This window comes from Tiliqua scincoides, chromosome 3, assembly GCF_035046505.1.
Source record: "Tiliqua scincoides isolate rTilSci1 chromosome 3, rTilSci1.hap2, whole genome shotgun sequence".
NCBI lineage: Eukaryota > Metazoa > Chordata > Lepidosauria > Squamata > Scincidae > Tiliqua > Tiliqua scincoides.
In genome coordinates this window covers 35,048,096-35,075,874 of record NC_089823.1, presented here as the reverse complement: position 1 = coordinate 35,075,874, position 27,779 = coordinate 35,048,096, and the positions used below count along the sequence as shown (strand labels likewise).

Genomic DNA, 27,779 nt, shown 5'->3' with positions numbered 1-27,779 from the left:
GCTTGAAAAATCAAACAAGTACAACTAAAAATGCAATGTGTGAAGGTGATCTTAGTAAATATCATATGTACATGTTGGCACTTTTATCACTAACATCTACCACTTTTGCATAACCAGCTAGACACAAGACATCCCATCATTTTGAATGGAAGTGGAGGAATTTCAATGTTCTTTTGTACAACTTATTTTGGAAATTATAAGTGTGCTGGCTCTTTTTTCCACTTGCCCTTCATCACAGGCATCATGCAGCACAACAGGTAGAGATGATGCTATTTACCAGCAATCCTATTTGTCCTTTGCCACAGAATTATAATAGAAATAGAATCTTGCTTCTTTCCTTGAAATGATTGAGAACACAGTAATAGGGCTTGTTTTCTGGCAATGAGTGAATGCACAGAATAATTAGAAACAGTGTATACAAAGCGATTGCATCACCAAATCATTTTATTTCTTCATTTAATTTGGATAACAATTCATAGTGCGCTTGTAAATACTAAACAGAGTAAAAGATTTCCTAATGCAAGCATTTAGAGTAAATTGCACATATTTTTTTCTACACTATTGTTGTCCTAGGACTTAATATCTCCCATTTTGGATTTGATCCCCTCCCTTTAATAGAATAGAAAAAGACATAACTGATTTTAGGTTCAAGGTCAAGCCTCAAATATTTTTCAGTACAATGATATTTCATATTTGACTTAAGTAGCAAAAGTCATCAATACCTTGATTCAGGCATACAACTTCAAACACCCTTTCCAGCAAGAGTTTAGAAATGTGGTATCCTCATTCATTTTGGATCTCAGATTACAAGAAATGGCAGACAAAACATAGATGTCTGACAAAAATGGTCTGCTCTCATCTCAAAGTGAAGACATTAAGGCCATCAGAGGTTACTATATCAATCTACTTGGATTTTAGACCACAGAAATGATTGGAGAATCAAATATCCTGCAGGCAATCTTGTTGATAAGCAATCTGTGGTGTCAATTCCTGCCAGCCAGCCATGCTGTGTAATCCTATTAATGCGATATTTTTGCCTGGGTTGCAGAGTTGTGGCACAGAGGATCTCTTACCTAGCCTGTAATCACAGCTATAGATTTTGTTATGAAGATACAAAGTGTGTGCAAAGTAGTAGCTCTGGAAAGTCAGCAAATCACAAATAAGGAGTCTTCTGTGCTCCTTTCTCTATGGTGACAATGGAGGGTAAGGGATATAAAGACATTATGCAAAATTAAGCCACATGTGTACAGAAGAGCGAGATAGCAAGGAAATCACTTCCTCTAGGTCAGGGGTGTCCAAAGTTTTTGGCAGGAGGGCCACATCATCTCTCTGACACTGTGTTGGGGGCCATCACAGTGAAAAAAGAATTAATTTACATTTAAAATTTGAATAAATTTACATAAATGAATTTATTAGAGATGCAACTTATATGAATGAATGAAGGTCTTGCAATAGCTCAAGGCCTATAAAAGGCCTTGCACAAAGCAAGGCTGGCCTTTCCTTTGCTGCTGCTACTGAATCACAGATGTGAAACAGCAAGCAGTGGAGGGAGCCCTCATCCCACAGCTCATGCGAAAGGTCAAACAGTTGCCTTCACACTGAGAGCAGTTGTGTCTGGCCAGTGCAGGCTCCAGCAAGTCTCTGGAGGGCCAGAGGCTCATTGGAGACTGGGGGCTCCCTGAGGGCCGCATTGAGAAGTTTGGGCACCCCTGCTCTAGGTCTATATCAGAATGCATCTAGACAGCGTAAAGCCACAAAATAAAAATTCAAGAGTGTTGTCCACTGTTTTGTCTAAGGGCACATTTGCAAGGCACCTGACCACACTTAGGTCAGTGCTATAACATCCAGGCAGAAGTGTGGGAAATGACCCCAGAAAGGGCAGGGCCATCTCTTTAGCAGTCAGATATGCAGCCCATATTACTGATGTTACTTCTGCTGTTGTGTCCACAAGAAATGTGGAAGGACAAGAAAGTGACAGAAGCACAAGTTCTGCACACACTGCACACACGTTTCTGCAGGGATTGTGTAAACCAGGGGTCTCCAAACCCCATCCCAGGGGCCAGATGCGGCCCGCGGTAAGCCTCTATCCGGCCCACAGCCAGCCTCTTGTCGCCTGAGAGCCTCTGGCCCAGTCAACTGAACACAACTGGAACTGTGCTCTGGTTGTGTCTGGAGGTGTTCTGAGAGCCAGAGAGGTTGAATGAATGAGCCCATTCATTCATTTATTCACTCTAAGTTCCATCTCTAATTTATTTCTATAAATTTTAGATTTAAATTTTTTTCCGGCCCTCAACACTTTGCCAGACATTTGATGTGACCCTCTGGCCAAAACGTTGGGAGACCCCTGGTGTAAACTGAAGCAGCACATCTAATCCCTAACGAAGGGCCCATCCCTAGCCAACTTTTCAGCACTGATGCAGCCATGCCAACAGGGCACATGCTGAATCCTGTGGTGGGGGGCAGTTGAAGTATATTGTCTTCTCCACTGTTTTCTTTTCACCTCTCCCTCTCCCCACCCACCCAAGAGTGTGGCATATATTCCGGTGCTACTACAGATTGTCAAACTGACAGTCAAAATCTGTCATTCTGCAGACAATGAACTTCCACTGACGATCTCTGCAAGGGAAGAGAAAAAAGAAACCAGCTGAATGAGTTGGGACTAGTGATCTTAGATATTAATAACAGTCCAATACTATATGGGAAATATTTTGGATTGCAGACTTTATTGCCTGTTCTAGTGATCTATGATGAGCAATGTGAAACTTGCAAAAAAAATGGTAAGACAAAGATTTATTTTCTTTCGTTCTTTTTACTCGGGCATCTCTCACTATTCTCATGACTGAGAAACATTTGGGCTAGCAAATTTCCTAAAAATCAGGACTTTAATCTGAAATGCAAGCCTTCTGACTATTGGTGGCACCTTAATTTCGTGTGTAAAGTATACTATGGGGTGCTTCCAGAGATCAGCTTTCGCTGATGATCATGGTGCTTAAAGAGATGATATCCTCATGAAGCAAAGTGAAACAGATACCTTGGGCATCCAAATTGGGGCTGGACCATTTTTATGCCCCCATGCATCATTAATAGTAAGTGAGGATATTATTTTGATGTTTTGCTTCAGATGAACAACGATTAAGAACAGCACTGGCCTTCCACTGGCTTTAATGGAATTCATTTCAAGTTAAAGGTGTTTTGATTACTGCTAAAAGCAAGATCAAGATTGTAGTTTACTTGGGTGCACCTACTCCTTTCTTTAACCAAAGGGCAAGCATGGTCGGGGTCTGCTGGACTTACGACATCATTTAGGATCCCTAGAAGAGGATCTATATAAAAAAACATTTGCAAGAGGGATCTGAAGGCCTTAGGAGTGTACCTCAACAGGTGGGAAACCCTGGCCTCTGAGCGGCCCGCTTGGAGGCAGGCTGTGCAGCATGGCCTCTTCCAGTTTGAAGAGACACGGCCAACAGACTGAGGCTAAGAGGCAAAGAAGGAAGGCCCATAGCCAGGGAGACACACCAGGGACAGACTACATTTGCTCCCAGTGTGGAAGGGATTGTCACTCCCGAATCGGCCTTTTCAGCCACACTAGACGCTGTTCCAGAACCACCATTCAGAGCGCGATACCATAGTCTTTTGAAATTGAAGGTTGCCAACAAAGGAGCATAAATATCACATACTGCTCTAATTGGATGATGCGTAGTTTGTCATTTGGTCTATTGGCCCAATTAATACATGAGATCAGGAGTTTTTCACTGCCTAGGATAGTGTACCTTACATGTTAAGAGCATTGCTTCAGAAAAATGAATCTGGATGTACTAAGCTATTTCTTAGACCTGGGGAGCATGTAAGGCTTCCAAGAGAATTTTTGAAACTAACCTTTCCACTCCAGAGAAAGTTGTTTGGGCACCTCGAATATAATAGTCATAGGTATACATCATCATGTCCATATCTTCTCCATAGTGTCCTGGGTATTCAGTTGTCAACCTTTTAAATGGGGGGGAGGGGGGAAATAACATATCTATCTTCTGGAGCAAAAGTGATGAAAACAGTACTTAAATTTTTACTGTGGAACCGTAAGTTATAACAGCATAAAGTAAGAGCACTACAAACAACATTCAATAAACATTAACAATTGAGCAAGTACTTTAGCTAACTGCCCAATCCTATCCCCTATCATTGGTTGCAACGCAGCTATGCTGGCTGAGTGCTCACTGTGTCCGATGGTAGTGGGGGGGGGGGGAGTTGGACAGCCAGCAGGAGGTAAGTAAAAATATTTTTACTTACCCCTCAGTAGGTTTCCTGATTGCCTATGGGTCTCCTTGTGATACACCAGCCATTTTGCTGGAGTATTTCCGAGGAGAGAAAAGGAACATGGTGACTTGGGATAGAAGACATAAGATCTGGCACGCACTGCTGCTTCTGAGATTGACCCTGCCTCCCCCTCCCCACGCCCTGCAGTCTTGTGATCCACTCTGAAATTCCCCTTGCCCACCCCTTGCTCACAATATGTGTCCACTGCCAATTTACCAGAGCCAATGGGAGGCCTCTAGAGCTGCTGCTGTGTGCACCACACCACTGCCTGTTTGTGGCATTGGCCCAGCTTACACGCCTCCGTAAAGGGCCTTGCACACATATTGATCTATGCAGGTAGATCAGGCATGTGCCTCTTGGTTTACTATTAAAATGCATCAGATTTTAGATGTTAGAAAATTGAAGCACGTTTTTTTTTGCCTCCCTAACTTTTTGCACCAAAGAAACTCCCCTTGGCTCAATTCAGAAGTGTGCTCAGCAAACTATTCTTTCAGGTGCCCTGGAAAGTAGTTTTCCCAGATGTCCTGGTACCAAGAACACTACTGTTGCAGTATTCAGTACAGCAGGGAGAGGGGCAGTCACTCGGAAATTACTATTCAAGCTAGAGAAGTACTCTTCGATTCAGAATTCAGCCAAGCCTTACACTTTGATGACTTTGTGTTCCACGCCAGGTACGTTTTGCAAAGCTCTGAGTTTGCTGAACTTGGGACAGAGGAAGAGCTCTGCTGAATCAGAGCAGAAGTACATCCAGCCCTACAGCAGCCAATCAAATGCCTCTGGGAAGCCCACAAGCAGGACATGAAACTCTGACTGTTGCCTCTCAGCAACTGGTATTTAGACGCACACTGCGTGTGAACCTGGAGGTAGCATACAGCCATTATGACTAGTAGCCTTTGACAAATATCCTCAATGAATGTATCTAACCCTCTTTTAAAGCTATCTAGGTTAGTGACCATTGCCACATCTTGTGGCAGTGAATTCCATAAGTTACGGCCCAATAGTATGTGCTGTAGTGCTGGCATACTGCTAGGTATGCCAGTGTTTCAAGGGCCCTGGAGTTGTTGCAGGCCCTCTGCTGGCAGCTGCCACATGGCTACCAGTGCAGTAGCCATAAAGCCACACACTGCAGCAGTTTAGAACAGGCTGGTCACTGGCAGGGTCCTTCTGGCAAAGGGGCAGGAGAGGGGCAGGCATTGAGGTGGGGTAGGGTGGAGGAGCCAGCAGTTGCCATTGGCCACCACATCTCAATACCTCATCCTGGGCCCAAGCACTGTAGACTCTTAAGAAAGCCATTGCTTGGAATCATGATAGAAAGCAGCTTCAGTGTAAGCCAAACCTTCTGAACTCAGCAGCCCTGGTTGTCTGGAGAAGGGAAACCATTCTAAACATTGTCTCTGCAGACTGTCCAGTGCCGCAGGGACATCTGTTTATGTTTGACAGTTGGAAGTCTCTCTCTCTTTCTTATATACTGTATATACAATAGGATTATTGAGTAAGGACCCATTTTCATCTGCAAAGAATTTGCCATTTTTCTATTTACATCTCTTTTGTATTCTCTCCAGACAAATACTGAAAGAAAAGGACACCTGGCCCGTCATCACAAAAACCATAAGAACTCTTGGATTGCTATAACTTTTCCCATGGAAATCCCTCACGTTGGGCACAATCCTAACCCCTTACGTCAGTGCTTTCCAGCACTGATGTAAGGGCAATGCAGCTCTGAGGTAAGGGAACAAACATCCCCTTACTTTGAGGAGGTCTCTGTGAGTGACACCCAATTGCAGGATGCAGCACATGTCCCATTGGCACCACTATGCCAGTACTGGAAAGCATTGACATAAGGGGTTAGGATTGCGCCCTTTGACTTTCAAGATCGTCTTATACTAGCATAGTAAATATGCCACAGAAGAACAAGGCCCAGCTCAACCAGCCATAGTAGTGTCGAATATGCATTTGGGGGAACCCTGGTTTCTAATTTTGGTAAAACCATGAAATTGCTTGAGCAGCCTCCTAGCTGTCAAAGTCACTTTTCTATGCGAAAAATGGAAATAATAATGGCTTAATCTTGCAAGGATGTGATGTTGAAAGGTATTGCTATTATTGAAAAGTTCCATAGGGAATTTTTAAATATTATATTTTATTATTTTTACATAATATATTGCAGGGCCATGATAATTATTTTATTCCAACATGTGTTTAATCTGTAGGTATGAGTTCCATCCTGCTCGTTTTACTATTGTGGCTATTTTTAGTGAGTTTAATGCTGCTTTTATCATAGTTTGATATTAGTATATTCTATTGTTTGTAAACTATGTTGAGTGCCATTTTAATGACAGAAAGGTAGAATGTAAATGCCTATGGACACAATCCAGTCCTTGACGTAAGGCACGTTTGTGCCTCCACTAGGCTGGCATGCAGAGGTGCGCCAACCTGCAAAGGCTGGAACAAGCCTCCATGCCAACAGAGGCACCAAGGCTTGAGTCAGCCCAGCTGGGCTGATGTAAGGCTCTGAGGCAGGCAGGGAGGGGGCGGGGAGGCGGGAGGGAGATGTTCCAGAGCAGGGGCGGGCAGACAGTGGGCGGCCCCGGGGCTGGCGGGTGGAGAGCGGGAGGTGGGGCTAGGATTCGGCAGTTATGCCAGATCCCAATCCCCATTCCTGGGGAGATCGGAGCGGCTTGAAGCCGCTCCACTCTCCTCGGACTTGCATCACCTCAGGAGGTGGGAGGACCCATAGGGGAGAAGGCGCCTTACCTAGGGGTAAGGGGAAAAGTTTCTCCTTGCCTCTGGCTGAGCCGCTTTTGGCACCTATCCTGTGCTGGATACAGCGCAAGCCTCCTGGCTTTCCTGTTCCAGCACAAAGTAGGATTGTACCCTAAAATAAATAAATAGCAATACACAAACTGAAATGCAAAGTAAGTTTCCTCAGGGCTAGAAGCAAAGGTCTTAACAACAGCTTTCACCAGCATCTCCTTCATAAGACATACTTGTGGCAGGACTCTTGTCCTACGTGAAGGTGCCGAACATCTCCACACATACACTAGGAAGGAGCTTTGAAGATTTTATTATGGGAAGTCAAAGATTCCTTGCTTTCTGCCTGCCAGGCCATTTTCATTCCATACACATATTCATTGTTGTTATTGTATGTAGATCAGCAGCTAGTCAGACAAAAGGCAAGTAGGCATCTCAGGAACATATAATTGAAACCTTCACATCCTGTTCAGTACTGTTAGCATCAGATACTTTGGACTGGGTTTCTTCAACCTATTTAAGAAACAAACTCACTAGGATTCATCTCTACATAGATACATACATACCTATGTATCTCAGCCACACAGAAACATAATACAGGTGTGTAGGCACTCTGGTTTCTAATTAGGGCCACTACCTAAAGGCTTAAACAAGTAATCTAAATGTTTGATTCATGATACTCTAATTCCAGCTATTCTCCTCTTGGTTGCCGCTGCTCCCAGTACAGACCTTGTTGAAAGTCCAATTAACCCAGCTGAAGAAAATGAGGGCATGATCATGTCTACTATTTACAAAATTCAAGCAATTTATGTAAAGCCATTGTAAGGAACAAATTGGGCTGTCAGATTGAAACCTGGAGGCAGGGTGACCAGATTTCATAACTGCAAAAGTGGACAAGGCACCCAAAAATGTAGGACAGCCAAAAAAATGTAGGACATGGCAAAATAGAGCTAAAAACACATGTATATTGATTTCATGTAGTTAGTTTAAACACTATATTACTTATTATTAAATTTAAAACTATATCACATATACTTTATTAAATATAGGGCACAATCCTAACCAACTTTCCAGCACCGAGGTAAGGGCAATGCAACTCTGAGGTAAGGGAACAAACATTGACTTACCTTGTGGAGGCCACCATGACTGCCTCCCAACTGCAGGATGCAGCACATGCCCCACTGACACAGCTATGCCAGTGCTGGAAAATTGGTTAGGAAAATTGGCCCATAATTTATTATTTACAAGAAGGCTATGCGCTGCCAATAGGGGCCCGCTCACAAGGAAAAGGAGGACATTTAAGTTCTTTTCCTGGGCACAAGGCCATAAAAGAAAAGAGGAAAAAAGAGGAATGGAAAAAAGAGGATGCTTGGTCACCCTGCCTGCACAGTAGATCTGTGCAACTACTTGAAATTCCCCAGTGAAATGGGAAGCTGCAGTGTCTCCTATCCATCCTACATTTGATGGTCTTTTTGTCCAATCACTCCTTGTCTGCTGAAACAAGCAGTATTCCAATTGCACTACCCAGTGGATGCAGGAGGGGGACAAATGCATGGGGCTGAACTGGTGCAAAAAGCCGTGCCTGTCTCATCTCTTGCTCATCAGGGAACATTTTTGGAACCATGTCCTTGAGGGATAACAAGAGATGCCAAGAGAAGTGGGAGCAGTTATTATTTCTGAGGAGGAGGGGTTCAAGAGGCCAAATTTCCACAGGAATGGTACCGTTTGCCTTTAGAATTAAGCTGGAGTGCTTTATCCAGAAGTCTTGAGAGGGGCTGCAGTTGTTCATTGATGAAGGGAAAGCACCTTGTACATGCCCAGGGCTTTCTGTCTTTGTGATACAGTATTGCTTACTGTCTTTTTCTGTGATAATGGTGCGCGGCAATAAATGGACATGATTTTTGTCTTCCAAGTGCAAGAATGAAAAGACTTTTTTTTTAAATCTCCAAATCGAAATCTTAAATAAAACCAGGGTGCATACAGATTCAGTGGGAAAAAAATCCAAATTTAGGAGGAAATGTAAAACTTGTTGATAAACATTTCACAAACACCACCCCAGTGACTGCAAAAGAATAAAGTAATATATGAAATATATACAATATGAGAAATACATGAAAGAGATGCCTGAAAGGTTAAAGTTTCTTACATGCTCTATATATACTGTGCATTTCAAACAATATAATTTCCAGAATGATTCTGACTCTTTACAGGCACCTCATTTGTGATTTCTCCAGCATTGTACTTGCTGATCTGCTCTGGACTCTACACACCTGGCAATCGAACTATGCAGTGATTGTGAATTCAATACGGTAGAAATTCAGTACAGTCTCGTGAACTCACCAGCATGAGTATGGGCATCTCCGACTGTAGCGGCAACAATAAAACTGCCACTCCCGATCAAGCACTGAGGGAAAGTACTGACTCTGGAATCCTGCCACCAATCCATTATTTGAACAGGTCTGATACCTGAGGAACAAGATAAAATAAAATGTAATAATTGCAAGCACTTCCTTGAAGATTATGAAAACTGGTAACCTCTAGGCCAGTGGTTCTCAAACTTTTTGATGGGGTCCTCTTTTTAGAATGACAATCTGTTGGGACCCACTGGAAGTGATGTCATTAATCTGGAAGAGATCAAGCCTAATATATTAAAAGTAAAATATTGAAATGAATGGGGGCCCACCTGAAAATGGCTCACGACCTAGTGCATCACTTAGTGGGTCTCAACCCATAGTTTGAGAAACACTGATCTGGGCTGCTTCGGGACCCTCTCTGCGCATCAAATATTCCTCCTGGTCTTCAAAGTGTTTGCTGCTCAAAATTTTGTCAGTGTGAGACAGACATCTAGGGAGACATTGCCACCAATAATTTGATGGGAGACTTACAGCTTAATGCAATCTGGGGCTTAGCATGGGAGTTACACATGCCAGGATCCTATTCCCCCTTTCCCAGCCTGACACACCCCTTGAGGCTCCTCAGACGTGTGCCAGTTAAATAGCTGGCATAGGTTCAAGGTGACCCATTGGCAACCAGGTAGCTTACAGGTGGTAAGTAAAAAATATTTTTACTTACCTTTCTTTAGTCATCGGTTGCCACCCCCCACCATAGGATGTAACGCTCCATTGTTGCCACTTACATCGCATAAGCATGTGGGGAATAGGATTGAGGCAACCATCTTCTCTCTACCTACCTCCATTCCTCTTCTCCAAAAGACTGTGACTTGATTTTTTGAGGAAGCAGAGTACCAGCCTACCTGCTTCCTCTATCCCAGTTAGGACAATGTACAGGTAGATCTGCCAGTCCTCCTGTACTCATCATCAGTCTCCAGAAGACTGCTGAAAGCAATCCTGGAGATTTTACAAGGACCTTCTAACATCAAGTCATGTTGGGAAAAAGGTTTCTGGGAATAGCTTCAGTCAGAGTTGGCAATCCTAAGTACATGCCTTGTTTCACCCCTTGCATTGATGTTTGCTCTTGGAGACCAAGGGAGGGGTGTGCGCGCATGTATTTTTTTTTAGTTCTGCCCTTCCTTCTCGGCCATTTCACCCCAGGCAAGGATGGTCTTCCTTTGCTTTAACTTTGTTTCCTATCACTAAGTTATTACAATTTGTTCATTATCTATAATGATATATAATAACAATAATGAAGGAAAAGAATTATAACTAAAATTAGAACACCTTGATAGTTTTGAAAATGGATGTTGGGTGCTACAAAACTACTGGGAAGACAAGAGTTTTTAATCATTTCATTCAGTCCTCATTGACTTTGTCCTGGGCCTCTGCAGAGTTATTGAAAATCCAGTCTTCTGTTTTCAGTCAGATCAATAGAAAGATAAGAAACAAATCAGAGGAAGTTAAAAGAAAGCAGAAAAAAAGTTAAATACACTTGGAGAACCGAGATGGGACAACCACCAGAAAATGTTGCCACTCTGACACTACCAGGTTGGCACCCCAGGCTGGGCATAAGGACAAGGATCTTGTGACACCAACATTTCATAGATAAAAATAGGAACATGCCTGTCACTTCTCATACCAAGAATCTCTGGACAAGGTGCTCACCCCAAGTGTCATTTATTGTGAGGGCTGCCCCAATACCTCCTTGTGCCTGAGGCAGCATGCCAAATGCCTTCGCCCCTTACCCAGTGTACCAGCCTCTGCTCCTCCCACTCCCCAATGCTCTAGTTCAGTACTGTCCTCCCCTTGACATTTCCTCTTCTTTTTTTGTCCTCTTCCTTTTTAAATCCAGGGAGTGGAAGAAGGAGGGGAAGCATTGGAGGCAAGCTGACTGACACAGATGGGCACCACCATACACACCAATCTGTGCCTGAGGTAACTTCTTCAGTAGGCCTCATGGATGGGCTGGCCCTGCCCTTTGTGGAAGATTCTACTCCACTTCTGTCTGCTGCATTAATCTGCAGTCCTCAGTTTCCTGCCAATTAAAAATGCAGGTGGTATGCGTTCTTTTGATGAAAGTTATTATTACAAAGTCTGGTCACCCAACTTCCAATTTAGGAAATGTGACAAAAGCCGCAAACCATGGCTGAGTTATAGGCAAGGGGCCCCGATGGGAGACCTATGCCAACCTTTTTGCTGGCAAAGCTCTGCAGACCCTGCTGGAGGGTTTGTCTGGCCCAGGACAGGGATTCAGGAATTGGTGGACGCTGGTGCCACCATAACTGCCCTGCCCAGATCTGCCCTGATTCATGCCCTCCTAACGGTGGAATACTCCTGGCAGCCAGACTGCCCTGCCCTGCTGGTAATGTGGAGTTTTCCATCTGCTTCCAGCTGCTGTACCAGCAGCAGTGCTGCACAGGCTGGCAGAGAGACTGCTGTGCTGGTGGGGCCATTGTAGTACTGATGTACCTCACAGTACGTCAGTGCCATAGGCATATAGGATTGGTCTTTTAGAGTACGGGCTAATTATTGTCTGAATATTTGCTATACCAGTACTATGTCTGTACTCGAGGCTCTTCATTCAGTTCGAAATCCGGTCCTGTTTATTTTATATTCTAAAACTGTGGCATGATACCTGCTCATATCGCCACCTTTGTCCACTCCTTTTTCTGTTCCTTATTTTCTTTTTTCCTTGTGACAGCCTAACTAATGTGTATGCATTAAGGAAATTAGTAGCGCTCCAGCTGCCATTGGCAATGACGCAGAGCCTTCCAGAATTACAAATCTGTTCCATGTAAACTAGACCAGAAATGAATATTTTTACAAGCCTGTGATGGAAATGAAATCTATTGGTATAACAATTCTGGCTGCTGTGAGACTACTGGCACCATGAAATGAATGCAGATGCCCCCTGTATAGTACTCTGTCTTTCAAAACAGAGCATATAAACTAGTGCAGCTTTGTCCAAGTATCCCTATCAAAGCCTTGAGGTTCTTTGACGCAAAATGTTTTGTTTGCTTTTCCTATCTCAAAAACCGATATATGCTTATAGTGCCATACATTCATAAAATTGAGGTCGGAATTAATTATTTAATTTTCCGCTTAGTACCTCAATCAAGGCAGCTGTTATCGTTATACGGTACAAAGGTGAGGGGAGGGAAATGCTGTAAGACTAGTTGAAACATAATTTGCATTTTTAAAGCTGAAACTAGATATGCCCAACATCTCTTTGCCTTTGCTTTCCATCCTGTCAGCAAAAGATGGAAAAGAAGATTTGTAGCAGGGCAGGGAGCGCGTGCTGGCAAGTCCCACCCCAACATGTACAGGATTTGCTCCCAATCATAGGAATCTTTCCCTACATTCAGCATTTTTGTATTGTGTCTGTGTTTTGATGGAGGGAGCTGCACCATCATTTTCTACCTATCAAGTATTGTAAAATAAGTATTACAGCCCAATACTAACCCTAAAGTGACTAACCCAGTGTGACTAATGGGGTCACACTGCCCATGCTGTATCCAGCATTGGAAAGGAGCAGGCTGGAGGTCTCCTCAGGGTAAGGGAAATGTTCCCTTGCCCCATATAGAGCTTCAACCTTCGAAATGGGGCTACTCGGATCTGTACCAGCTAAACAGCTGATGTGAGTCCACGAAGCCCCATGTCAGGCTTTCAAGCCTAGGAGGGGGAATAGGAGCCCGCCCCATCCCAGACCTGAACCGCCCCTCTCCACCCTTCTCCTCCCTATTACACCCCTCCCCACCCCATTCCCCCCTCCCCTTTCCCCTGTGCAACCTTGCAGGAGCTTTCCTGCTCCATAAGGAGTAGCGTCTGGGTTCAGTGCCACTGGAATGGCACAAGCCTTCCCCCTGGTGCAGCCTACTCACTGGGTGCTACAAACATGCTTTACGGCACATTTGCAACACCCTAGGCCAGCACAGCAGCTGCTGCGCTGGCATAAGGTAAGATAAGAACTGTGCCATTAATGTGTTCTTAATCTTTTTACTAGATGAATTACTTTGCCTTGTTTCCTCTTTCATTCAAAAGAAACAAAGTCCAGATCTCTTTCCCATAAAGAAACTGGCAGTCCCTGTCTCATGCAAACACCCCTCTTGTGCCAAGCATATCCTCTATGACCAAAGCCAAGAGACATATGCAGAGATGTGCCTCATTATTAACAGATGTGAAAATGTTTCTTGGAGTCTAGATCAGGGGTCTCCAAACTTTTTGGCCAGAGGGCCGCATCAAATATCTGGCATGGTGTGGAGGGCCGGAAAAAAATATAAATATAAAATTTAAATAAAAAAGAGATGGAACTTAGATGAATGAATGAATGAATGAATGAATGAATGAATGAATGAATGAATGAATGGGCTCATTCATTCAATATCTCTGGCCCTCAAAACACCCTCCACACACAATCAGAGCACAGTTCTGGTCATGTTCTGTTGAGTGGGCCAGAGGCTTTCAGGGGACAAGAGGTTGGCCGTGGGCCGGAAAGAGGCTTGCTGTGGGCCACATCTGGCCCCCGGGCCAGGGTTTGGAGACCCCTGGTCTAGATGATGTTTTCACCTTCATTCCAAGTGCCAAGGGGCAGACATTGCTTTCTTGCTCAGCTTCGTATTTTGGAAGACTGATCCCTGTGCATTGCCCGTTCTTGCAGGTGTTAGCATATTTCAAGGATGCGTGAAGCATCCTGCTTAAGCACCTTGAGTGTTTCTCCATTTAAAACCTACAGAGAGGGCAGTATAAAATATTTTTACTCACCTCTCCCAGGCTCTGTGGTTGCCCTCCCCCCCCCCTGGCAGCAGACCTAGCAATGGGTAAAAGGGGCAAATGCCCTGGGCATTGAGTTCACACAATTGTAGGACCGTGCAGGAAGCCTCACCGAGGCTCCCAATGCAGTTTGGAAACTGCACTTTCGGTTTTCTGGAACTTCTGTTTAAGACTGTGGTCTCAGAAGGCTTCCCCAGTCGGTCCTACGGTCGCGCAAGGCTTTGTTGCGCTGAAAAGGTGGGGGTGGCTTTGCGGATCTTTGCCCCAGGAGCAGGGAGGGGTAAGTTCACCACTGCTCACCCCCACTATAGAATGCAGTGCATGTTCTGTCAGCGGGACTGCATGGTGTGAACTGGTGGAGAGGATGGGATGGGCTGGGCTGCAAGAGTTCTGTCCAAACTCCTGTCGTTGAGCTGTGCATTTGAATGCACATTTTGAATCTTTCAAGAGAAAGGGTGTGCATTGATGAAGCAAGTGCCATTCCTTTGCAGTTTTGAATCAAAGTTGCTGAAGATAGCAGCTGCCATGAGTATGAGCTTCCTGTCGCCATCAGAAAAATTGCCAGTATGAATGAAGAGAGAGGTAGCTGAAACCACAGCCGGTGATGGAGAAGGGAGTGGCAATCTATCAGACAGGAATAAAATTCCAAGCACTTCAGTTGTCACAAACTGGTCAGTTACAACCATTCCTTGGTTCATTTGCATCTTTCACCCTTGCATGCCAGTTCACCCTGGAGACAAGTTTCACCCTGCAGACCAATTTGGCCTCCTACAACACTACCATCATCACAATTTATATAGGACTTCCCAAGTGCGTAAAGCACTTGCCGTCTATTATTCTTGGTGTTGTCTTCACAATAATTAAATTACATAGGAGGACCTAACCAAGGCAAAGATTGTCTTTTATCCAGGAGAAATCCATCCTGCAGGAGCAGTTTCCCTTTCAGTCTTTCTCTTCTGTGACCCTTTTCAGCACAGTCAAATCGTTGCAAAACACTATCCCAGCATTAGCAAAGACTTGATTTCCAAGCCAGGGTTTGAATTCTGCAAACTATGCTACAAATGTCACTGTACATATGTGGTCATTCAGTAAATGTTAACCATGAGAATGTTTCAGATGTCTGGAATGATGAATACAGTAGTAAGATACATTCATGACTGCAGAATCAACAATAACCGGTGTGTTTAAAATGTCTTTGCATCAGTAACATGAACCCAACTTTTAAATGCCAGTAAGTACAAATGACACCAAGAATAATCTTGCAAACAGATTGACAGATTTCTCATGTGGATAGAGGTGTTTTGTTTTACCTTCACCTTTTAAACGGTAACAGATCCAAACATGCTTTGATGTGTTACTAGTACTTAACAAGAACAACAAGAACAAAAAATCCCCCATAGACACTGAGCTATTTTCACACTGATGTGCTAACCTGTGTCTAGTCTGTACGATTTCAGACTGCAGATATGACTGAATACTCCTCCATACCAAATCAATCAGACTACAATAACAGGTTCATAAGGCTTATGGATCCTCAGGGATTCCTGATGGCTCTGGGGGAATGTCATGCTGCTAAGTGGGGTGATGCACCAGCAACTCAAGTTGACCTTTGGAAAAAGAAAATGGTTACAGCTGTAGATGATTTTGCTCCTAAGTGGCCTCAACATAGAGCAAAAGTGGCTACTGGGTTTTCTGGGGGGGTTGCATGCAGCAAAACACTTGGGTAGATGCCTAGAGTGACAATGGTAGAGAACTTGTAGTGTGTCTAACTGAACATGAATTAGAGCCTGTTTTAAGGCCTGCTCTGTAGCAGTGGTGGAAGCAACAACAGCTAGGGCCTTCTCTGTGATGGCACCACATTTATGGAACTCCTTCACTTTGGAACGGAGAACTTCACCCTCTGTGTCTGCCTTCTAATATGGTATCAAAAACTTTTTATACCAACTTACTTACGTTCAGTTTTTTGTTGGCGGTTCCTTTGCTCTTTTGTTCTTTCTGCTTTTGGTTCCATTTGGGGTTTTTTTTTGTTCTAGGTTTTTAAAAACAGGATACTGCTTAATATCACTTTTATGACTATGCTACTATTTTTTTTAACCTGCTGATTTTATGGTGTTTTTTGTTAATGGTGTTTTTTTATATTTTGTATTTCATTGTATTTTTTATATGGAATGTTTTTTCACCACCTTGGGCTCCTTGTTCACAAGGTGAGAAGCACAAAATAAATAAATAAATAAATAAATAAATAAATAAATAAATAAATAGATGGAAATGGCTAGGCTAGAATCCTTCTCCCTGATGTCTCATATTCTAAGAGGTGTCAAACTCATTCATACAGTGGGCAGAATAACATTCATGATGCCTGCTGAGGGCCAGAAGTGATGTCATTAAGCAGGAAGTGATGCCATTAAGCATGCTGTGACCAGAAATAAGCATTTTTTCCCTCACTTCTTACTCATTAGCTGTAAATGACCAATGAGAAAATATGCAAATCTTGATCATATTTTCAAAATATGAGAGAGCCTAATTATCATGTGGCCTTCTCTTTCAGCAATGACACCTCAGCACAGCTCAGCAGCTGAGAGCAGCTGATGGTGGTGCTGGGAGAGCCTGAGGACAGAATAAAGATGTTCCAGGGGCCGCATCTGGCCCACGGACCTTATGTTTGACACCCCTGATCTGGAGGGCATCTTTTGTATAGAAGACTATTCAGTCATGTGATTCCCCACCTACAGTGTGAAGTGGTACAGTCCAGACAGAGGCTTGCCACTTCATTCAGAACTAGGCCTTGGTGACTAGGAGCAGATGGTGGAGTTTGCTTGATAATGAGTCAAATAAAAAAGTACTCGTTGTCCAGTACATTACTTGAATCATAAACAAGGAAAGGAGGCAATGCGTTAACACAGAATGCTTAGCAGACATGTTTATATTTACTCTGCCCACAAATATATGGAGTACAGTGAGCATGTATGACAAAATGTTCTGTATACATAATATGATGGAAAGCTGAGAATTGAGAATATGGAAAAGAACAATTGCTCCTGGCCTTTAAGGCGATGGATTAGAATGATTAAAATTCCTGTCTGATTGGAAAGAAGTGCTCTCCACTGTGAAACACATCTTGCGCTGGACAAACTGCTCTCTGACTGTGGAAAGGCTGGCTTGTGACTGACAAAACTTTCTCCAGAGAGTTGAAAGTTCCATGATAGAGCTGCAGTTGCTCTTGTACTCATTTTTTTTCTGTCCTAACATTTTCTCTGGTCAATCAGATCTAACACGTTTTCCCTAACATTTCAAAAATGGCTTGGTCAGAGCCAACAGTGACAAAAGATATGAGTGTACTCTCTCTCAGCAATGAGGGCTTGATCTTAGAATTTTTTCAATTATGCTTTAAAAAAAAATGCAAACACCATTGTCTTGTCTCCTATCAATGTTGTGGATCTGGACTTGAACAAAAGGGTGAACCTGGGGGACAGAAGTGAAAACAAATTAAGGAATGCCCACTGTGTACGAAGGAAAAGGACAACGCTAACATTGCTTCATTAATGAAAAGCAGTCACAGTATGATTACTGCATCCTCACAGCTAGTCTATAGCAGTTTGAGGAGATTGTTATATCATTAGCATGCACCGCTATTATTCCAACGCACATTGCTATCACAAGCCACTTTATCAGCCTGACAATGCAAAACATCAACACCCAAACACAGTTTAAGCTCTGGGTCCTACCATTCCAGTCCGGCTCTGTTGATCTCTTCCCACCAGCACTCTGTTGGCTCACCCAGGGTATGTGGGGTTGGCATGCACGCATAATTCCATAGCCTGTCAGAGCCTTCTTTTTTGCTGAAGGTGCTCCTCACAGCTACTATCACTTGTCCATGGGGGCACTGGAAGTTGAACCCCTGCCGATACACATTGACCCAGGCATCATCGACCCCGTAGTCACTGTGAGAGTAGTAGTAGTCCCCGTATTGGCCCCAAGCCACTGTCAGCAGTGGCAGGAACATGCAGAGAAGAACAAGGTCCATGTTGCTTGTCTTCCTGGCTATAAAACGCCCCACTGGGTTGTTGTGCTGGCTTTTTTGTATCACGTCTAACATTTGGATTCCAGATGTGAAACATCTGGCTCCAGATGCGATGTGTCACTGTTTAGCAAAACTGTCTCGGCACCAGAGAACCAGCAGCAGACATTCAATTAGTTTTAAGGTGGAATTTTACAAGCCTGTTCATTCCTCACATTGTCAGAAAAGAGACTTTGTAGGACTGTAAATGATTTATGATCTCATGGGTTCATATATAAAAGAGGTGTGCATATACCACGGACGTGCACACAGTAGCTCATCTGGGAGGGGAGGAACATTTTCTTTTCTTTTTAAGCACTACTGCTCCAGGCAATTGCAATTTTGTGAAACAACTGGAATCCGAGGAATCTCCTGGAAATAATATAAGGTCGCAATTAATTGTCCATCCCTGCAGTCTTTTATTTTCCTTTGTAAAAAAGAGATGAACATTCTTTTTGCCCATCTTTATTGGAAAAAGCATATTTAATAGACTAACAACCCAATCCTATCCGCCTCTGCCACTGGCAGTACATGCATCCCATTGGGGCAAGGTGGAAGATGCCGGCAGAATATCATTTTTGCCAGAATGCGCAGCAAAGCTGTCAGGGCAGTCACTGGCAGCCAGGGGCGCTAACTGGCAGAGAAGATTTGATCTACTGGTGTGAGATGAGTGGCAGCTGGGGGCGGGAGGTGGGAGCAACAGGCTGGGAAGGAGAGAAACAGTGAGTTCCTGGGTGGAGTAGGAGACAGAATGGAGGAGGAAGGGGCAGGACTGGCAGTCCTTGTGTGTTGCCAGATCCTATCCCTCTCCCTTTTGACTACTGTTACACTCTTTGGTTCTGTGCCAACAAAATAGTTGGCCCAAGACTGAGTAGACTGAAAAGGAAAGCAGAGGCTCTCTGAATGGCAAGGGAACAAAAGTTCCCTTACCCTGAGCAGACTTCTGCAACTGTCCCCCACCCTAGCATCCAGCATATACTCCATTGGTGCACCTGTACTGGTATGAGGGGGGTTAGGTAGGATTGGGCTCCCCAATACAAGTTCTGAAACAACTGTGTACGCATGGCTGCCTGCATGTAGCCCTATCACAAAATCAGCTGTTCAGTTGGGAGAAGGGAATGGGGTGGGTATAAATGTGGCTACCCCGTTGAAAGGCTGATTGATGTAACTGCTAATGTGTGCATGTGAGTGTGTTCAAATCAAGACTGCAAGCAACCCCATAATCTTGCACATAGCACTATTTCCACGCAGTGCTAACTTTTTTGAATGTTTTATAATTTTTTAATGTATTTTATGGCTGAGGAATTTTTATACACGGAACAGGTGGACAAAAATGTAAAATAAATTAATGAAATAAAGAAGTACCTCACCTTCACTGAAAAACAAAATATGCATTCTCAGTAGGTCTCTGTAAATACCATACTTATTTGTTCTATAACCTCATGACAGTATTCTTGACAGCAGAACTGTAGAGGGTGATTCGGTGGAAAAATGGTGTTGCAGTTGATGCAACCAGTGTTATGTGGGAAGAATTGCTGAAATCAGGTTTTAGAGTTGTTTGTTTATAAACAACTGCCTTATATGCCATCAGATCACTGGGCCTTCCAGCATTGCCTGCATAATCTACATATTGGCAGCAACTCTCCAGGATTTCAGATGAGGGATTCTCTGAGCTCTATCTGGAGAATCCAGAGGAAAGGGAAAGGGATGAACTTGGGAAAGGGACTCGCAGGAGAAGGCTGGCAGAACAAAGGGAGTAGGGTCTAGCGGTTAGGCCCCTTCCTGCTCCCTGATTTGCCTCTACTGGACCAGCAGCTGAATGGAGAAAAAGTTTGTTCTTCTTCAACCATCTCAGGTTACAGAGACCAAGCAGAACATTGAACTCTAGTGGTACTTATTAAAAAATCAAAGTCACAGTAGCATCTGCAGGCACTGAATTACCCACTAACATGGACTAGGCAGACAAAGTGTTAATATGTAACTAGTTTATTAAGGGCCCAATCCAACTTTCAGCACTGATGCAGCTGTAGCAATGGGGCATGTGTTTGGGGGCAGTCACAGAAGCCTCCTCAAGTTAAGGGGACTTTTTTTCCTTTACCTTGGGGCTGCATTGCGGCTGCATTGGTGCTGGAAAGTTGGATAGTATTGGGTCCTAAAAGTCTAAATGAAAAGGAAATTAGGGAGGGAAGATGGTTAGTAAAAGTACAAGCAAGCTGATGGAAAATGTCTGAGCTTGGTTGGAAAAAACAAAGAAATGTTTTCATTAAATGGATGCAGTAACCATCAATACCCAGCAGATGGAGTTGGGACGCTACTCAACATCCCCCACCCCCTGTATCTCTGTGTTAAATGAGGACGTTTGCACACCGGCTGGCTTCAGAGAAAGCAACAAAAAGTCCCTAAACGGGATCTAGCTGGATGGTTACTAGCTTAAGCTACTTACATTATTCAGGAAATCCCCAGTCCTTGCACTTGCAGGTGAGGAAGTGGGAGCTCCTCTATGACCCCCCAACAAATGGGTCACTCAGGTAACTAACAGAGAACAACAAGTACTTCCTGCAGACTGGGGCATACATGTTTAACTTTGCATTGATGATGTCATCAAGTTACCTAATCCACAAATTAGGTAACTCTCCTTCTAATAATGGACTTTCACACAGACAAAGCCTACTTGCAAAATGATGCTTCAGCAACTTTTAGCTGCTTTACACAGGGGCTTCTAGAAGGTTAAAAGTACCTAAAAATACAGAAAAATAGGCCCAAGAGCGGAACAGAGTACTCTTCACATTCTACGTGGATATGAACAAGCCAAAACTGGGTTCAAAAGGGCAGAATATGTCCCCTAAGCATAAACAGGGGAAGGAAGAGTGCTGTATGTAATCATACAAGAAAAAGAGGTCAGGGCTACATTTATATGAAGATATTTGAATATATGAAGACATTGAATGAAGATTTGGAAAGGTGTTGTGCCAATAAAATTGGATCCAGAAGGAGGAACAACTGGGAGGACAACCTTAAAAAAATGAAGTTGGCTGAGATGTCCTCCATGTAAAATGGATCAAGCTACCTGAACTAAGCTAAGCTGGAATATATATCTGATCCTGCACATTTACTGATATAACTGCAATTTCCAGCAGTGTTTTGTGTTAAGTTGATGGCAAACCTTTCAGCAACTGTGCTCACGGAAGTGACTGCTGAGAAGTTTGGCTTTGTATTATAGTAGAAATGTAAACATAACCTCCTCAGACATTACTTCATATAGCTGTGTCCTCAAGAATGCCTGAAACTGTTACATCCTGTTGCTGCTGTTCCAGGCTCAAGTTTCTTACCACATTGTCCTTTTAACTCCTTCTTCTGTGAAGTTACTCATCATCCAGTATAGACACATAATAGCAGACCATGTGCCATCTGGGGAAGGTATTGCCGTTCTTAAGGTACAAAATACAGTGCTATGAGAACATGAAAAATGTGAGGTCCCTGCGGCAAGAGCAGTCTTAAAGGAAGACACACGGACTGTTGAGAAATGAATAAGAAACAAATGCATATTTTTTGTGCAAAAGTATAATTGGAATTTTGTATGCCCATATATGATGTAGGGCAGGCTATAGTAGATACTGGATTATCCTGCCTGGTCTTTGGCTCCTGAAAGCTCCATAATTATCATTGGATGCGAGGATGAACTCACATGACTGCAAGGGGGTGTGTGCGACCCTGTAGGCATACATGTTGATGAGAGTGAAAAAGGAAAAAAATGGAATAATTAAGTTCCATTTCTTCAGATCCAGATGGCTCCTCCTCCTGTATCTTTGTCCTTAGTCCTCTGTAAAGGCCTGAACACTCTAAGAGGGCTACTGGATTCCAACACGTCCAAGGGGGAAAGAAAAGTTTAGGGCAAGTGCTAGTAGCTGATATTTATACGATAGATGTGGCTAGAGCTCAAAGACTTGTATAAAGGATTTAGACAAAATTTGGTTGAGAATATTTGGTGCATTCCTGACTATCGATCAACTCACATGTTATCTTACCCATGAGGCAGAAGGCTTCCCTGTGGTGATTCACCACATTGCCTGTGGCAATCCCATGTTGCTTTAAAGAAAACATTCAACTATCTGGAGATCTTATCACAGATCTCCTGCCCATGTAGCTTGGCACTAACACCTATACTCAAGCAAGACTGCTTAGTTATGAACATAACTTGCATGCCCATCTATGCTATGTAAAAAGCTATAAGCAAGAATGCGTAAGTGGGGTTGCTTTCAATCCCGCAAGAACCACTGACTTCCTTCTGCATGCCTTGGCCATCACTTACCTTCCTTCTACAACTCCCTGCTTACTACTCTCCCCTCTTGTAATTTGCCTCCTCTTCCATCTGTTGCATGTTTCAGCTAATATAATGTTTCTCTTCTGCTGCTGCAATCATGTCACACCTGTCTTTTAAGTGTCTGTATTGCCTGCCACTTCCCACATGTGCTTCATGCTCTTGCTGCTTCCCTTTTAAGGTCCTGCCTGTACCCATATCTCTTTCCATGTTTTGATATCTCATTCCCTGTCCTCCCTATCTCCCTTCCTAGTCCCTTTATTCTGCATAACCTCATCTGGTATTGGACACATTTGTTCCGTTCCCCCTCCCTGCCATTGTGCCTTCTCTCAAGCTGTTTCCTAGGTTTGGAGAAGTTTGCCCTTCTGCATTCATCAAACTAATTTCCACTTTCTTTAACTCCCTGCTCAAAATCAATTTCTTATGTTTCCTAGACCCTCCTGCTTCATCTGGTGGTGGTGGTTATTCTATGTAGAAATTGGGTCTAATTATCGGTCACATTGTAGAAACAGAATCCATACTGGGGTGATACAGATAGAAGCAGGATTGATTCCTAATAGATGTGATTAGGAACGTGTTGAATAACCTCAGTGATGTCCCCAAAAGCACCCCTCTGCTATGTTACAATTCAGTTTCTGGATGATTGTGCCCAAGCCCACAGTGGCTGGTGCCTTTCTGGCCCAAGATGGCACATGATCCTTCCAGCAGGGACAACACCAACACTGGGAACCACCATCACTAGATGGTCAAAGGACTCTGTGGGAACCACAGCTGAAGCAAATGACTGTTCTGAACCCCTTCACAAGGAGTTTCTTATTTCTACCCCTCCCTTGTCACCAGGGAGCTAGCAGACAAGAAGGGTGGGAAAACAGGACACAGCTGAGAGTGGATTAGTATGACAAATCAGTCAATAATGTGCTGATGAAGAGAGAGGAAGGACAGTCTAGTAGAGAGCTCCAGGATCCGCCTAAGAAATGGAAGCTCTATGAAGCTGCCTTATGAAGGGGAGGATGAGGACAAGGGCAGGTCAACTCCCTTCCCTTTCTGGGAATCTGAGGTGCCAAAATAGGATGCCTTTGCACTTGTTACATACTGGTATTCATTCCTTTGGAGAAAAGCAAAAAATATATGAAATGCTGCACTTATAACTTTGTGGTTGTGCGAGAAAAGCTTACCATTTGGCCACTGACTCTCAGTGAGTAGAGACCCCACAACAGGTTTCATCATTCCCTCCCGGCCGCAAAGATCACAAAGATTCTTGCAATATACATTCCCTCCCTCTGCACCTACCAATCTCACTGATGATTATTTTGTCAGGTATTGTCAGGTCTCCAATACTAGGTTAACTTTCCCAAACCTATCCTATTCTTCCTAATCTTTTACCAGATCCAAATCTATTCTCTGTAAACAACATTCACATGATACATCCCTGACTAAAATGCTTTCACTCTTGTAATTAGTCAGCCTAATTACTAGCTATGAAGTCAGAAAGGCAAATTTTAAGGTCTTTAATTTTACTTCACTAACATTTACCTCAGAATAGCTCATTGGTCTGAGGCAGAGTATGCACTTTGCCTTAAAAAGATCCCATGCTCGGTTTCTAGGATCTCCAGTTAAATGGAGCTGAGACAGAAAGGTTTGGAAATGATTTTGTCTGAGAGAGATTGTAAAAGCAGATGGTAATACCAGGCTAAACAGACTAGTGATCTGACTTCATGTGTTCCATGATTTCCAGGCATCTCTGTGTGTTTTTATCAAAAGGTCCTTTTGAAATGCGTTGCCTTTTTATTTTGCAATCCTAAACATACGTTGGTTCCCACATAATGTGGTGGTCTCACACTAACAACCTGACACAGCAGTACTATTTGTTTGCTAGTTTTGTAAAGTTGGAGAATGTTAATCTTCTCTTAAAAGCACATCACATCATGGAGTTATCCAGTTTAATGGCACTCAGGGAAAGCCCATCCATGAGACCAACTGAAGCTGGTTGCCTCTGGCAGCAGATTAGTGGGAAGCATCCATCTCTGTCTACATGCCTCCACCTTTTCTTCTGAGTGAGAGCGGAAAAGGAAATGTGGAGGTGAGGATAGTACTGAGCTAGAATATTGGGGAGTGGGAGGAGCAGAGGCTGGGTAAGGGGAGGGCAGCGTTTGGTATCTTATCTCAGATGTCAGGAGGCCCACATGGCAATTCTCTGTCAATCCCATAAACCGCACTGCATAAGTACCTCACATTTACAGGCATTCTTCATAATAGCTAGAATATTGTTATCTTACTGTTTTCGCATTTTAACCCAATGCTACACATTTTAAGACTGATAAAAAAGTTACAGAAGAAAAATTGAATATATATAAAAACAAGTATTACTGTCGCTCACAATAACTGTACAATCCGTGTTTGTTGGGGTAGGGAGGGAAATGCCAGTTTTTTCCATGCTTAAGACTGCCAAGAGTTTGAATTCCTTGTTAGTATGAAGTGTTTGCATTTTAGATTTCTGAGGTTGGAAACAAACAGTAGACTTTTCAAAAGGCAGAAAATGTTGTGAGAGTGGCACTGCTTCCCATGATGAATGTACACATGGGCATTTGAGCAACTGTCATATTGGTCAAACAGGTTTTGCTGGATTTTGAAAGAATACCAAACACCATCATCCCACAACATGTATACAAAACATGACACTGGAATAGTTATATAGACACAATGAATAGTTATCATCCTTTCAATTAGACCACTTTCAACAGGGGTGGGGGGGAATGGTTTTGTGTAAGGACCACATTAGACATGAATGTAAATGGATGCTTCTTGCCAGGGCTCTTTTAGGGCACAATTCTAACCAGGTCTACTCAGAAGTAAGTCCTATTGTGTTTAATGGGACTTACTCCCAGGAAAGTGATGTTAGGATTGCTGCCAAAGTCTGTTAAGCCTGGCCAAGCTGATTTGGGCTAGGATACATAGGGATGTTCACTCTTCCCCTGCCCCCATACAGCTTCAGAGGCCAGTCACTGTTTCAGGTAAGCAATTTTCATCTTTAAAAAGTTGCGAGGAAAAATGAATTTCCCACACTGCATACATCCCAGTCTCAACCAGGGTTGTTCCCTGATTGGCTCATGTCCCTGTATCTTTGTTCCCTGATTGGCTTATGAAGTGGAGGATGAGGACAAGGGCAGGTCAAATCCCTTCCCTTGATGTTCCCTGATTGGCTCATGTCTCCTGCTTCATTTTCTGTCAGGGAAGTTGGAAGACGTGGAGCAATGTACTGGTACCATGCGCTCAGCTGAATGGAGAAGAGCAGCAGCAGAGGTGGCAGGCCACTGGAGGCTAAACATAGCCCTTAAAAAGCTGTCAGGTCAAAAACCTGAGATCCGGCGACCACAGAAGGAGTTAGATTGTTTACCAAAGAGGAAGAAGCAAAGTATAGGGAGTAGGCCTCCCCTCCCTTCCTGAAGAACGAAGTCTTTGAGCCCAGTTCTATCCCCGATCATGCTGTAGCTTGCAGCTGGATCAAAAAGGCATGTGCTGCATGTTATGGTAGGGAGTAACCTAAAGGCAAACAGGAGGTAAGAAAAAAAATTGTACTTACATCCATGTAAACCCTCAGGCCGCCTATGGGTATCCTCACACACGCCACCCATTTTGTTGGCATACGACCAAGGAGGGAAAAGGGGTGGGGAGGTTTTAAAAAGAGGGATAAGATCAAGCACACTACGACTGCTGCCAGATGCACCCCTTCCTTCCTGCCCCCCATTCCTCCCCCCAAATGCCCAGTTCCTCCCCCTCCCTGCCGATGACCCAGCCCTACCAATGACGTACCAACACTGGGAGATATGGGAGAGTCACTGCTCCATGTCCAGCAGCGGCTAGGTAGTCAAGCTGCACAGCTGAAACATGAGTTCTGGCAGCACAGCCCAATGATCGAATTAGGCCATTTAAATTCCCTCAGTGTTACACAGTAACAACAATCACACAATAACTTTTTTTCTGATAATATGAATTCTCCATGCTGCTAACAGTCCCATCATGGTTAACCGTCCCTACTGTGAACACATTCTAGGCTTTCATTAAGTCCTTGTGGTTTACTCCCAACACAAAAGAGGCCAAACATGAAGTGAGAGCTTCTTGCTCAGCTCTAATAATAAAGATGATATCATCATACTTAAGAGGTTTTTGCATCCTGGAGGACCTAGTAACAATTACCATAGCAATGACTTTTTTTGTATGAACAGCAATGCAAATGCCACATCACAGGCTATAAAAGTTGCTGTACCTCAATTTCTTGTAAGGTTAACACATTAAAAGCTAATGGAATTATAAGGATCACTGGTTTGCTCTTAAAGAAGTCTATGTTGGTAGGAATTCACAATTAAGGTATCAGATGTCCAGCACAGTAAAGTACATTTTCTTTGTTCCGTGTCCTTGTTGGGAACTAAGGTTTCATCTGGGTTTTAAAAAAAAATTAAGTCTATGATTTTCATGTATTTGACTACAGGAGCAGGCTATGTACAGTAGCATGCTGGAGAGATTGCAGAAAATGCCTAGGATGCATCTGTAAGTCATGTTACATGTAGAGATTTTGCATCACCATGGTCAAGATGCCCATTGTGGTGGTGAAGTTTTCAGAGGCACTGAGGAAACAAGGACTGCATTCATAAAATAGTCCAGTGACTGAGCCCTATCAGTTTGCTTTAAAAAAAAAAAAAAATTCTGCAAGGCAACAGCTGTAGCAAATGTGCCAAAAGGCAAGCTGTGGTGGCTGGGAGAGAAAAGGCAGTGGCAGGGAACTCAGCACCAATTGGTGCTGGGCCTCTGCGCAATTTGGCAGCCTGTCTACACTCAGGAGCAGAACTCAGGACCTCCTTCCTGGGCAGGAGGAGACAGTGGTATCGCTAGGGGTTGCAGGGGGTGCGGGCTGCACTGGGTGACGTGCAAGGGGAGAGTAATGCGCACTGGGGGATGACGTGCTAAAATTGCGGTTTTTAGGAGCAACCCCATCATGCCATATACCTTTGGATGTGGAATTTGCAGTGGAATGCAATGTAAAAAATCCAGAGTGAAATAGCTCCTTTCCTTCAAAGGTTATGGCCAAAAAACTGGAAACCAAAAAATGCATGGAGCCCTATAGAAAGAGAAACCGAGCCGTATCGTGCATTTACTCGCAAGTAGGCAAATTTGCTTTAGTGCATCG

General features: G+C 43.6%; 1 protein-coding gene across 1 annotated transcript; it reads right to left on the bottom strand.

The window, feature by feature from the left end:
* Positions 1-408: 408 nt before the first annotated feature.
* Positions 409-22,674, bottom strand: DPT (dermatopontin). The gene is made up of 5 exons (XM_066620233.1): positions 22,589-22,674; positions 17,948-18,651; positions 9,400-9,525; positions 3,877-3,984; positions 409-2,616 (listed from the first exon to the last, which is right to left on the bottom strand). The coding sequence occupies exons 2-5, from the start codon at positions 18,316-18,318 to the stop codon at positions 2,550-2,552; spliced, it is 672 nt and encodes a 223-aa protein (XP_066476330.1). The 5' UTR covers positions 18,319-18,651; positions 22,589-22,674; the 3' UTR covers positions 409-2,549.
* Positions 22,675-27,779: the final 5,105 nt, after the last annotated feature.